This window comes from Ctenocephalides felis, unplaced genomic scaffold, assembly GCF_003426905.1.
Source record: "Ctenocephalides felis isolate EL2017-DRISC unplaced genomic scaffold, ASM342690v1 CF-g0.4_SCAFFOLD_03571, whole genome shotgun sequence".
Taxonomy (NCBI): domain Eukaryota; kingdom Metazoa; phylum Arthropoda; class Insecta; order Siphonaptera; family Pulicidae; genus Ctenocephalides; species Ctenocephalides felis.
Genome location: NW_020539725.1, coordinates 9233978 through 9248112, shown reverse-complemented (window position 1 = coordinate 9248112; position 14135 = coordinate 9233978). Strand labels below are relative to the sequence as shown.

General features: G+C 27.9%; 2 protein-coding genes across 2 annotated transcripts; one reads left to right on the top strand and one right to left on the bottom strand.

Moving 5' to 3' along the window:
- Window positions 1-6499: 6499 nt before the first annotated feature.
- Window positions 6500-8776, bottom strand: LOC113385580 (tRNA (guanine(37)-N1)-methyltransferase-like). Its single transcript, XM_026623430.1, has 3 exons — window positions 7495-8776; window positions 7191-7352; window positions 6500-6877 (listed from the first exon to the last, which is right to left on the bottom strand). Exons 1-2 carry the CDS (start codon window positions 8774-8776, stop codon window positions 7309-7311), a joined length of 1326 nt encoding a protein of 441 aa, XP_026479215.1. The 3' UTR covers window positions 6500-6877; window positions 7191-7308.
- Window positions 8777-10667: 1891 nt separating this feature from the next.
- Window positions 10668-12029, top strand: LOC113387041 (39S ribosomal protein L27, mitochondrial-like). The gene is made up of 3 exons (XM_026624795.1): window positions 10668-10795; window positions 10860-11023; window positions 11800-12029. The coding sequence occupies exons 1-3, from the start codon at window positions 10723-10725 to the stop codon at window positions 12001-12003; spliced, it is 441 nt and encodes a 146-aa protein (XP_026480580.1). The 5' UTR covers window positions 10668-10722; the 3' UTR covers window positions 12004-12029.
- Window positions 12030-14135: the final 2106 nt, after the last annotated feature.

Below are 14135 nucleotides of genomic sequence, written 5' to 3'. Positions count from 1 at the left end.
TTGGAAGTTTGACAGATTTCAAGTTTTGCAGCTTCAATCTTTCGGTCTGTGATATCACCGCGAGGTCATCTGCAAAACTTTTGTTGTGGTGATTCTTCTTCCTTCCTTTATCAAACTATCAAAAGCCACTAATCAATTAAAATATTAAATCGTTTTCATTTTTTTAAAAGCGATCAGAACAACATATTCTAATATTCTGTGAGCTATGTTTACTATCGTCTATTCTAACCTAGAACTTTTCTCCAAAAGGGCAACTCAGCGGTGAACCACTCTTCATTTTTATGTGTAGACTATATACTTCACATATGTATATCGAATAGTGTTGGCATATATATATATATATATATTATATATATATATATATATGCCAAAAGTTCACTATATTTGATATATATATATATATATTATATATATATATGCCAAAAAAGTTCACTATATTTGAATCTATAACCTCAAGTAAAAATTTTATATCACATTCTGAATGATATCGAGCTGGCCGAGGTTGAGATCGAATTAACTAGTTTGAGCTAGCCAACGTTCTTAACCATTACACCACGACGAGCTTAAAGAATAAACTGTAAAAATATACAAAAAATACATTTTCAATGTATAAAGCAAAGTTTTTTTTAAAAAAAAAAACTACAACAAAAACTTCCATAACTAGAATTAAATTATCGGTTAATAATTTATCAGAAATCCTACATTATTTTTCTTGATTTTAGAAATCATTTTTTTATGTAGGTAATCTTTCTATTATAATTAAATAATTCTTTGTTATCAATACGAAGCTTGACAACATTAATGTATAACATCAAGTCATTTTAAGTGAAAGCATTTGATTCTGAAAAAAATCTATGTGAAAAATAAAGTTAATTTATGGGGTTAATTATAAATTTAAAATAGTTGAAACATATCTCTTTGAACCAAACTAAATTGAAATCGAAATAAAAATAACGTTTTCTTATATATTTTTTTCAGAAACAATACTTCCACTTTAAATGGTTATGATAGTAACAAAAAAGGTCTCCATAATAAATATTGGCAATTAATAGTCAGTCTAATACTATTGATTCAAATAATTAATCTAATCTTTAATGTGTTCAATATCTAAAAATGTGTAATCTCTAATGCGCCAGGTGTTGCATAGTGTAATTGGCGGAAACGTAATTGCCGGATCGACACCGTTGCCAGCAATCGGAGGACAAAATTCATCGGAAGACAACGATTCAGACAATTGGGGCCACAAAGGACTAACATTAGGAATTATTGCAGCTGCTTGTTTGATATCGACTGCAACTGATTGTTTGGGACCCGTCCTTGAATTAAATGTAAGATAATATAATGATTATGGAAAAAAATATTTGCAATATACTTCGTAAGCAAAACACCAAGTACTATGAGATTTAATAATTTTTCATTCAAAGTAGGGAGTCATATCTTTAAAATGCTTCTTTAGTTTTCAAAAAGGAAACAGCAAAAGAAAAAATTCTGAACCGATTTTGAAAATTTAAAAACTGTACGAAAAACTGCAGTTGAGGATAGTACCAAGTAGTTGTTTTTAGTAAAAATCGGTAAAGATGTTACTTTGTAATTAATTGTTGAAGTTTTACGATTTTGGTTAAAAGTTAATGGTGTTAACAAACATCCTAAAATTTTATAGGCTGCAAGAAAAGGCTTAACTATAAAAATCAATTAAAGTTTGATGCAATGGCGTCAAACTTTTAAACTTCTATCATAACAATTTTAAAAGTTGCTTAATTTTAAAATCAAGTCGTCAATTTGTTATTTAGTCATATTGTAATATTTTGCAAATTTCCTTAACACATTCACTTCTAAGCATGTGTTGCTTATACTTCCCTATGTACTAAACTGTTTTATTCGTATTCGTATAAAATAAAACCATTTATGGATATTTTATCTGGAAATTTAAAAAAAAAAACTTCTAAAACAAATGAACAGGACAATTTCTATTTGAAATAATTACAGTACCAAATTTCAATTCAATCATTTTATTTTACTTAAAATATTAAAGTCTGGTTATTGACAACGGTCTCGCAGCATGTGCGTGCACATCAGTGAATGTGTTAGGGCAAAAGGCTACTTGCACCTGGTTATTCACTTTTATCAATTCACAAAAAGTTTTTCGTGATAGCCCGTCATAATTCATGTATATTTTTCATTTTACCAAAATTGAAATAGTTAAAAAAGATTTAATTTCTAAAATCTATAAGGCAGACCTGCTTAACTTTTTATTTCAGGGAGTACTGGCTGCCGTACCATTGGCCTACATTCTTCCTGGTTTAGCGTATCTTCGCCTGGAGCAAGGCGGAATATTCGCCAGGCACAAATTGCCAGCCCTAGGGCTCGCCTTGTTCGGCCTATTTGTGGCCCTACTTGGTCTAGCCTTTTTATTTGTTAACTTTGACACTGTTGATACTTGCACGCACGGTAAAGTTATGAAATACTGCCTGCACAATGAAACTTTGAGCACAACAATGACAACCATCATCAAAGGGAGGCCATAGGAACATAAGACGCCCATATCGAAATTTGTGCCAGATTAATAAATTATAAAGTTTTAAATTATGTTATCATCGATCATATTATTAGATTATGAAGATTTGAAAGCGGTAAATTAATTTTGTAAATTGTATCAAATATCCCTCCTCCCAAATTGTAAATGTGGCTTTTCAATAGCCTTTTTTCTATTTATCTCTGAATTATGAAACTAAAAACTAAAAATATATATTTCATTTCATAAGAGTAAAAGCTGTTAGTCTCCAAACTTATACATTTTGATAAAGCGAGCATTTTCATGAAAACTCATACTGCAGTATGAATAATAAAATTGTGCAAGTTATTATTTAAACAAATTAAATAAATAATTTCAAATTAATAAGATTCAATCAAAATTAGCTATATAAAATTGGATCAATTTAAAGGAATTGAGCACTCAAAAAAAATCGATCTTTACCCACTTGTAAAATGGTAATATAAGTGCCAATTATATGTTTTACTACTACTTTCCAAAACATCAATAAAATATGAGGCAATTCAAAGTTCTGAATGAAAGAATTATTTATTACTTTATTAATTCACACAAAACTATCAGAATAATATAAGTTTGGGGTTCCTAACCAGTGGCCAGTCGGATCTTACTAACAATAAGGCCTATAATAAATATTAGCAAATATTATTACTTTATAATATTAAAAGTTATAATTTATATTGTATTTTGATTTATAAAACAAATTTCGCGTTTGAATAAAATGTCTTAAGGTTTAACAACGAAATCTGTAAACAACGCATTAATACCTATCTTCCTATTTGGGTTCCTCGGTTTTTAGTTTAAACCGGTTTCGAAAACCGGGTTTTAAGAAAATTGGAATGGAATTCGAAAACCGGTTTTTTGGTAGAAAATACCAGTTGTCAATGTATCAATTGCACTTAAAAAATGAGATTGATAAAAACACTGTCGATAACCCTTATATATAAAAATTGTACATAAACAACAAATAATTGTTTTTAAAGTCTAACTGATTTTCCTGATCTTTTTTTTTTGTTCTATTATATTGCGTAAAAAATTTTACTAATAAAATTGAACAGTAAACAATTTTAGTTAAAAACTGCTTTTAATCACCATAAATTTTTTGTTGCATTTTTTTGTTCGAATTGTTCGAGCAAACAGAGTTTTTATTAAAAACTCGGAACCGGTCAAAAACAAAAATAGTATTCGAAAACCGGTTCTCTAACATGTCGGTTTTTGTATAAATCCTACTTCCAATTATTTCAAATTAATAATTGAGAAAACTAAAGAGATATGTAATATATTGAAATCTTTGCACAACAGAGCTTTCAAGTGATCACATATTGTTTCTATTTATTTTAAATAGACTGAGCGTTTGAAAAATTTTCACTTTTATGGATGTTCATATAATATTAAAATTTAAGGCATAAATGCAACCCGCAAAATGATCTTTAAACAAGTTTGTTTTTTATTTATGATAATTTTCATTGGAAAATTACAAATTGGGTTCTATTGTAAAACAAGAAACAACTGCATGATTTACAATGTTTCTAACTTGTAACGAAGACAACAGAATCCAATAATGAATACTGTTATTCTCTGTACAATACCATACAAATTGATAATTTGGATAATTAAACACTGATAAATAATATTCTTGTTATTAAGCTCTAATGAATGCGTTGTTGACCGATTTCGTTGATTTCAAAGATTAATAAAAAAAATTCATGGATCTCTTAGATATTGTTGCTCTTCAAGCGTAAAACAGCATATTGTTTTATAATTAGAAACATAATGCATATTATCGTCAAATATATAGTTTCCCATAAAAATGAGAAATAGATTTATGTTTATCTATGAAACCATCAAGCCTAACTGAATATTCGAAATCAAATAGGGTACAAGGCATATCTGAAATAGATGATATTTTCTTAAAATAATGAACTTTGGAGTTCAATCTACTTACAAATAGATTTAATTAAAACAAACAATCGCTAATGTATTAAAGAAATTTTAAATCCGTAACTGTAAGTATGTAAGAACATATTATAATAAACTATATAGGTTTGCTACTCGCTTATTGAAACGACAACTGCTCTACATAAAAAATAAAATTGAGAAAGATTTGTATTTTAGGTATTTAATTTAATTTATGGAATTTAATCACATGATAAATATTCTTGAAATTTATTTATTAAAATTAAAATATTATTTTAGGCATACCACATAGTTACTATCATTTATACTTGTTTATCCGTAGTTACTATTCAACTTATCACAAGATCTTCATAAGTTATAACGATACACAAAAGTTAAAACTACGTAACATTGCTGAAACGTTGTTACGTAGTTCTTGGTTACTTTAATAAAACGTGCGTGTTACGTATAGTTGTACCATATAGTTGAATATATATTGTACTGCTAATTTTTATAACTTTGTTTTAAAATCGAAAAGTTATAATAAAATGCACGTCGGAATAAACACCTAAGATTTAGGATTTAATTAAAAGGCCAATAAAATTCAAACAAAAAAGAGTAAAAAAAATTGTCGTTACTATGATGCGACTAGAAAACCTATTTATAGATATTTTTCAACTAAATGTATGCTATATTTCTATATATCTAAACATAAAATATATTTAAAATTATGCTCTATCTGGATAGCTCATAGTTTTCTAACTATAAAGTCTATTTTCATCTATTACTAGCCCAAATTTTATTGGACCAAGTTATTATAAATATACTTATTATTTCTCAAATATCATTTTCAAATAAGTATATAAAATGCATATTAAGTTATAGTAACATATAACAAAATGTATTATAATAACGCATAAGCCGGATTTAAATCAAGTACAACTAAAAAAATTATCAAAATAAAATTAATAGTCAGATATAAAAATTATTCAGAAATTTATGAAATGCTGTTGTTTTGATAATACAATTTAAAAGATTTTTTTTTTTAAAAAACTCAATACGTTATTACTCGAAAACATTTTATATTAATGTTATAAACGTATATGTTTTAGTTTTGATCCTTTTATTTTTAATTCATACGTCCCTGCTTTATGTATTTTGAGAGAAAAACCTTTATTATTTTATTTTGTTGAATATTACGAATGTATGCTAATCTGACTAAGTAACTAGATATAAAACAAATAAGATCAGTATTATCAAATATCCAGTTCTAAAATTTTTCTCATTTATTTCTTCCTCGTGAGAATAACTGTTATATATATGTGATAACTGTACCTTTATATTATAAGTAAATTATTTTGATCATGCTTTATATATATATATATATATATATATATATATATACATTTATATATATGCATATATGATCATTTTAACTATTTTTATGTGATGTGGAAGTAATCTGTATTTTCTTCGAGACTTCATGTGTATATTTTAGTATCGCAACAAGTAGTATAATATAGTCAAATGTATAATAAAAATTCCATATATTATATATTTACGTTATATAATGAAAAATCTTGTAAATTATTTTGTCTGAAATAAAAAAGCTTTAATAACATTGAATACAGTTTATTTGTGTTTAGATAAACTGAGCTTTTTATGAAAATTAAAAACCTCAAGAAGACTATAATAGATAGCCTGCAAAAAGATTTTGCAATCCTGTGAGTATAAAATTAATATAATGTTAATGAATAAGCTTTATCTATCAAAAAACATTTAAGATCAATAATCAAAAGTCAACATATGTCAATTTTTTATAAAAAAGATATAGATCATATGTAAATTAATTTCTATTCAAATGGAAAAAAGTAAATGCATCATGAATTTAATAAAGCACTGAAAATATAAATTTAAACAATCACAAAACCATTTTTTGCTAATTATTTTATTGTCATTAGAATGAAAAATGAATAATATAAATTTATTATAAAAATGACACACATTTCCATTCAGTAATTTATAGTATTCATAAACTTAAATAACATTCGACTATATATAGCATCTTAAAATAAGATGATTCTTAAATCAAAATAGATCTAACTAAAAGCATAAATAAAAAAATGATTTTTAACTTCAAATAGAAGTTAAACAAAATTCTAATAAGAAAAACGCTATATCCACACTGAGATATATATAAATGTTATGTCAAATTTCCAGATCGTACTACATTTTCATGGTGTCCAAAGCAACAGTTAAAACTTTTGTTAATTTTGGGTCAGCTCGATTCTTCGCTTTTGTATTTTTATTTTTCTTAGGTGTAGCTTTTTTTGATTGCTGTTTTGGTGATTGATTGACTTTTATAACTTCTTTTTGGAGTTTATTTAATTGATTATTTACTTCAGCTACTTTTCCATTTTTATCTGTTTTAAGCTACAATTTAGATAGGTAATTTATTATAATTTGTATCAATATATCATCTTACTTTTTATATAATTTTGTGCAGACATGAAAAAATTATAGCTCTCTGGCATTAGCAAATAATTTTCAGGAAAGTACTTCATAGCAAGTTTTTTAATATTATTTATGGAATTTTCATCTTAATATTACACAACATCCTATACATACAATTTCTATTTTGATAAATAATAAAACTGAAATAGTTATTGTGAGTAAATGAAATGAATCCCTATGTATAGTATCTTATAAGATAGCAAATATTGCACACAAATAATTGATATAATACCTTTTTAAGCTGAACGGTTAGCACTTTAGCTTTAGATTTAGCTTTAAGACTTTTTGCTCCAGCTACTTTGAATACATTATTATTACTAGATTTTTTCAACTGCTTAACAATTTTCTTATTAACTTTTTTCTGCTTCCCCATTTTTAGCTTCTTTATTTAGACCTAAAACAGTGTTTCATTTTAAAAACAGCATAACAAACTTTAGTCATTGAATAAATATTAATCAGAGTTATTAAATCCAGTTACAAATCAGAAATATTTAAATAAACTCATTTATCTAAGCTATCAATATCCGTGTCTTTACATTTTCTTTTAGCATCAACTGAATCCTCTAATAAATTATCACTTATTTTCCGTTTAGCACTGTTTTCATTAAACAGTATTTCAGTTGTTAATTGAAAACTAACACGCATCATTTCTTTGTTTGGTGAAACATTGCGCACAAAGAAAACCTCCTGCAAATTGTCTTTTAGCTCAAATCCCAAATGTTTTTCAGCTAATTTCTTTGCAAGATCCGCATGTTGGTCTTCAGCTTTGATGAAGCAGTAAACATGAACTACAGGCATTATTAAATTTGGTTTTTCTAATAATTCGGTATCACATTGAAATAACCCATTGAAAACATCCAGAAATTCAACAGCACTTGCCGGTAAATTAATAGTCATGTGAATATTATTTGAAAAGTTGCTTATCCATTGCTGTTTTAAATCACTTTTAACATCATTTTTAATAAAATCTCTTGCATCCTTGTTGAAAGATTGTATATTAATTTTATTTTTTTCAGCATTCTTAATGAGCCACTTGTAACTATTCGGATTCAAATCATTTGCCAAAACTCTACATTTCTTCTTTCCTGCAGGTATGCTGAATGGTCCCACACCAGCACAAACATCATACAAAATATCTCCTGAGCTCAACTTTTTTGTTATTCTTTCATGTTCACTACTAAGTCGTGGATTCCAATACACACAACTAAAATCAAATTCAAATTGGATTCCATGCTCCTTCACTTGGACCAAATAATTCTCTTCTCCACAAAGCAGCTCCATTTGAAAATTTCTGTATGTGTTATCGATGTTCTGTGTTTTGTTAACTACAGTTTTACAATTTGCACATTTATTCAACAATACTTCGCCTATCAAAGACTTAAATGGAATTAAATGATCTCTAAGATTCAAATGTACTATGTGACCTATTCTTGAGTAACTTGTCAGTCCTTCTTGGTCAGGAGGTAACACCGATTTCAGAATTTCATCCGCTTTCCAATTTTCATATTTCAAGTCAAGATTTTGATAAGAAAAATAATTTTCATTTATATCATGTTGTAACAAAGCTTCTGTTTCAAGATCATTGAATGATCTGACAATATTTGGATTGAGTAGAACTATTTTTTTATTATCAGATGAACAAACGGGTTTCAAGTTGTCCATTTTTAACAAGTATTTCTTAAGACTTGGTAAAATCTTTGACCAAGGTGCTTCCACAGAAGTTATGTCTATTGTAGGAACAGATATTGATTTGCTAAAAGCATCACGATTTAATATAGTCATTCCACGCACAGTTTCGGGAGGCATTAAAACAGACATTTTTCGTTTGATAAATAAAGAAAAATCAGACGTCAGTAAAATAATGCGAGACGATAGTGAAATAGTCATAAATTCACTTTTTCCACATATATATATTGTAAAGAAACACGGAAGTTTTAAGAGTGTTTAATATGTATATATCAAGATTGTTAAATTAAAATACAGATAAACAAATTAGATTAACCTTACTTTTAGAATATTGTTAATTCAACAGAATGGACTCGTGCTGACCTGCTGCTCCAAGAACGGTACTTTTTTCACTATGATCGTTATCGTACTAATTCGGTCACTACTGACTACATTCGGTCACTAACTGACTACAAATCCGAGCTCTATGGAATTATCGACGACGCAACGGACAAATAACGTCAATGAAGTTTGACACTAACGGCCACCAGATTTGTGCATCTACGATATCTAATCTTGCAACCAGGGCCTTTTCACTTAGAACAAAATGCTCGTTCAGAAGGAATACTTAGGGGTCCATTTGTAGTCGCACATTTGGCGCTAGTGAGCCGATGAAAAAGTATTTTCAAATGTTTTATTTTGGTTAGTAAGAAACGTCAGTGTAAGTTTACAAAATGGCGATGCTTGTTCGTTTGTGTTTCTATATTTATTCATCAGAAATTGCTCTCAAATGCATAATCCTTTGACAATATGAATAGAACAGCTTCAAACTCATATGGAGGACATAATTACTACATTACTAGGTAGTGCATTGACATATTAGTCTAAACATAATACACTTTAAGGAAAGAGGTCAGTTCTAGGAAATTGTGTAGAAATCAAGAATACGCTTTTACAAGAAAGACATAATACATGATTATAAAGCTGTTCCAGCTGTTTAAAATTGGATTACCACTTCACACGGATCTGAATATACTTGGGAGAAAATGAATTGCTTAAGAATGTCAAATTTTACACGGGATGATTATTAGTTAATGAGAGTTAAGAATGACAGACGATGTAATGAACTAACACTATAATGCATTATTCACTAAATTTCAATACATATTTATATTAATAAGTAGAAAAAAGTGTAGAAGTTATTCCAGTAGATTAGATGTGATATATATTATATATAAACCGGTGTATTGCAGTGTATTCGTTGATTTATATTTCGATTTGATTGTATATTTATTATAATATAATATTATCTAGTATATTTTTGTTATTATTGTATTATTACAAAACATAATAGGATTGTAATACCAAATTTAGTTTCGAATACCCGTGCATTAAAAATGATTAATTTTCATTTCAAATTTTGCGCCATTAATTTGAATGCCAAAAGCAGCGCCATCACGTCGAGCGGAGGACCCTTTAAGTATTCCTTCTGAACGTAAAAATCGGGCGAGAGAAGCGTCTATATGAACACGGGGTATTCTAATATTGTCTAGGCTTGCAACCCTTTTGATAAAATCGATTCAGGCGGGCTAAAACATGGAAGAAATTTTTTTCACTTTTCTGCTATTATCAAAGAAACGGGCTGGAAGATCGTCGAGCAAAATTGACAAACGCTAGTCTTTGTCGGGATACATCGAATGACTTTTAAATTTTTGAAATCGGCCCAGCCATTTTCGAGATAACGTCGACGAAATATGAAAAAATCAGTTCACATATACACTAACTTTAAACATATGAACATATTGATTTTAACATATGAAAAAATCAGTTCACACACATATACTTTTTCCAACTTTAGTCTCATTCGATTCAGAATGGCTTGAAACGTCGAGAAAACATAAAAACTAGCGAATCGGAAACATAAAATCATAGATATAAGAAGAGATAAACTCATAGATAGACTTCTACTTCGAGAAGATTTTTTCTATATATATCGATATGTTATCGAAATCGATACATAATATTTTTGACATGCAAAGTTAGGTTTAGTCGTGTTCTAACCTCAAATTTTTTCTCTTTATTTATTTCCATCGTTAAATATGTCAATATTAATCAAAAGTTTAAATCAAACATCTAGATTAGTTTCTCCACATGCTGCTGCAATTAATGCAGGTTACAATATAATAATTACTTTTGAAAATTAAAGTATATATTACTTATACCATTTTTTTAATAGTTTACATAAGAGAAGCTAGTAAGAAAACTGGAGGTAGTACTAGAAATCAAAAGGGTCACGCAAGGCCAAAACATCGTGGATGGAAGGTTCAAGATGGGCATACAGTCACAGCAGGAACTTTATTAGCGACACAACTAACACTGAGATTTCATCCTGGCTTAAATGTAAACATTAGTTTAAGAATATTAAATTACTTAAAAGTATTGCATTGGAACACAAAAATTCAATACAATCATCTAATTTCAATAAGCTAGTTTATCCCTTTGTGATTATATTAAGAAGATCACTTTTGCCGTCATCTTAATTATTGCATTTAAATGCAATTTTATTTCATTGCATACACAGGCATTGTAATGCTAAATTTATATATGAATGGACTGTTTTGCAGTTCATATAAAATTAATAACATTATAATTAATTTAATGATCTTTTTTGACTAGTTTTTAATTAGTTTGCATACTAATAATGTGACCAAACGTCCCGGGTTTTTCTGAGAGCAATAATTGTCCCGGAGTGTCCCCTTCGAAACGTTCTATCAAATTGAATCTTTGTAATTACTTAATAATAAAGTTACCCATGAAATATCTAAAAAAAAATACATACAACGAATATGCTTATATCAAACAATATGTTGCCGAAGTCAAAATTTCAAAGGCAGGTTAATATAATCCAAATATTATATAACATAATTGAATATTAAGTTCTTATTAAAAGTCAGTAATTTTGATTAAAAAAAAGTGATTTATTTAAAAATACCTGATTTGTCTTGCATTCTTAAATAGTATTTGTTGCTTTAAATCATATTTAAATTACTCTAAATCATATTTATTTAGCATAACTAGAAGTAACACGTCTAAAAATATGTTCACTAAACTTAAAGTTAATTCTTGACTTATTACTTATTAATTTCTCAATTATTAATGTTACTTATCATATTTAGGTTGGACTAGGTAAAAATGGAACATTATTTGCAATGGAACATGGCAAAGTTCTTGTAACATGTGAAAAATTTGATCCGAATTGGGAACACACTTGGGTTCAAAGAATCTATGCTGAACGAAGAGGAACAACAATTTATAAAAAATACTTTCATGTGATACCTGAGCCACAGCATAATAGGTTTAAGTTAGTTGATTCAATATAGAAATGATTTAATTATTATTTGTAGTTTGTGATATACCTAAATAAAAAGATCTATTATGAAGTGGTAATTTAATATTGCAATATTTCAAAATATAGGATGATATCTTTTATGATATTTCGTAAGAAATATAAGCCAGAGATAGATTTATATTTTTAACTTTCAGGAATATTTTAGTAAAGTGAATATCACCTAATTAATAGTATATAAATTAATAATTATATAAATCAAATATAATACTCTTTGCTTTTAATAAATATAAGAAATTTAAGCTAGGCAAAATTTCAACAATCACAATTGAACGGTTACACCCTCGACAATAATATATAATAAATAATATAATATTTATTATATTCTAATATTGGTGCACACCTCAGTTAATATAAAATAGTGTAAAAAATGAAGTTTAGTCAAAAAAATCACTAAGAAACGTCGTTGAATATTAAACTTTACCTTTAATTTGAGTAAACTGAGTAAAATATTCTAAGCAATTTTACAACACAATCACTAACAAAATTATATTTTTTAAAATGATATTCGCAAATTAAAACGGCAAAATATGTTATCACAAATTTAGAGAGATAGTTATGACTGTTTATAACTATGGTTATAACGTTATATACATATATGCATTAATGTCGTGGTTTCCAATCTTTGAGGCGCGCCCGTTGGGTGGAGCAAGGGGGGCGTACAGCTGTTCCCAAAATACTATTTTCGAAAATAAAATCAAACGAAATTAAACTAGTTGGTATTGGTATTTTGCCTTGAGGCAAGTTACATAAACTTATCGATACGTGTAAATAATCGACTTAATCAATAAAAAATAAATTAATTTATGAGTGATTAAAAGTATTCCGAGTGGATTTATCATGCATATATCATCGAAAACGAACGAACGAACACGGAATATTTTCTAAAAGCAAATTTTCAAATTCAACAATTTCTATAATTGAAGCAGTTTCCATAGGACTCTAACAAATTAGTATGATCATTAAGACCAAGTACTCTATCGTTATACCAAGTAAATCGTCTAATTTTAATTTTAACAAACGTCAAAAAAACTACCCATTTTCTCAAACTTTGATAATTAAATTGCTTGTCGTAAGGCCGTAATATTTGAGTAAGTTCTATAAGACCATGATATATATCGCCAAAAACAGTTCCATGAAAATCGGCGTAAATTTTTTTTCAATCGTTAATTACAAGAAAACAGTTCGGTAGATTTATTAAACCTAAAACTAATCAGTATCATTCCCAATTAATACGATTCGAACAGTTTTTGATTTATTAAAATCGATTCGGTAGTATGAGCTTAAATGCGAACGAAAAGTTTAACACTTTTTTCCAAATTATAAAGAAACGGTTCGGCAGATCTTCGCACAAAACTGAGAAACGATAGTCCTCATTGAGATACATCAAGTGGCTTTTAAATTTCTGAAATCGGTTCAGGCATTTTTGAGCAAATGTCGATGAAAGGTTTGACAAATGCCAAAAAAACTATACTAATTTTTGCAAATTTTGAAGAATTTTTAAAATTAAACGACTTTTCGTAAGTTCGTAATATTTAGTATGATCTATAGGACTATGGTATCTACCGTCAAAAAAAAATTCATAAAAATCGTCGAAAAAATTTTTTTTAACACTTTGTTACAAGAAATAAACCTTTGGATAACCATTGGATTCCCAACCAATCTTTCTATCTTTTGAAAGGTTGTTGAATTTTTAAAATCGATTCAGAATTGCGGGCTAAAACGTGGACAAAAAAAAACTCCACTTTTCTGCTATTTACAGAGAAACGGCTTGGCCGATCGTCGCACAAAACTGACAAACAATAATCCTCATCGAGATACATCGAATGGCTTTCAAATTTTTTAAGTCGGTCCAGCCGTTTTTGAGAAAAAGTCGATTTACGGCAAAAAATCTGTTCACATAGACACACACACACATACTTTTTCCAAATTTGGTCTCATTCGATTCAGAATGGCTTGAAACATCGAGAAAACATAAAATTAGCAAATCGGATTTTTTGATAAAAACAAACTTCTCCATCGGGAAAGTTAAAAGTGAATGAATAATTATTTTACATAATATTGCATATTAATATGTAGTTTGATAATTTTATTATTATCAGTTGA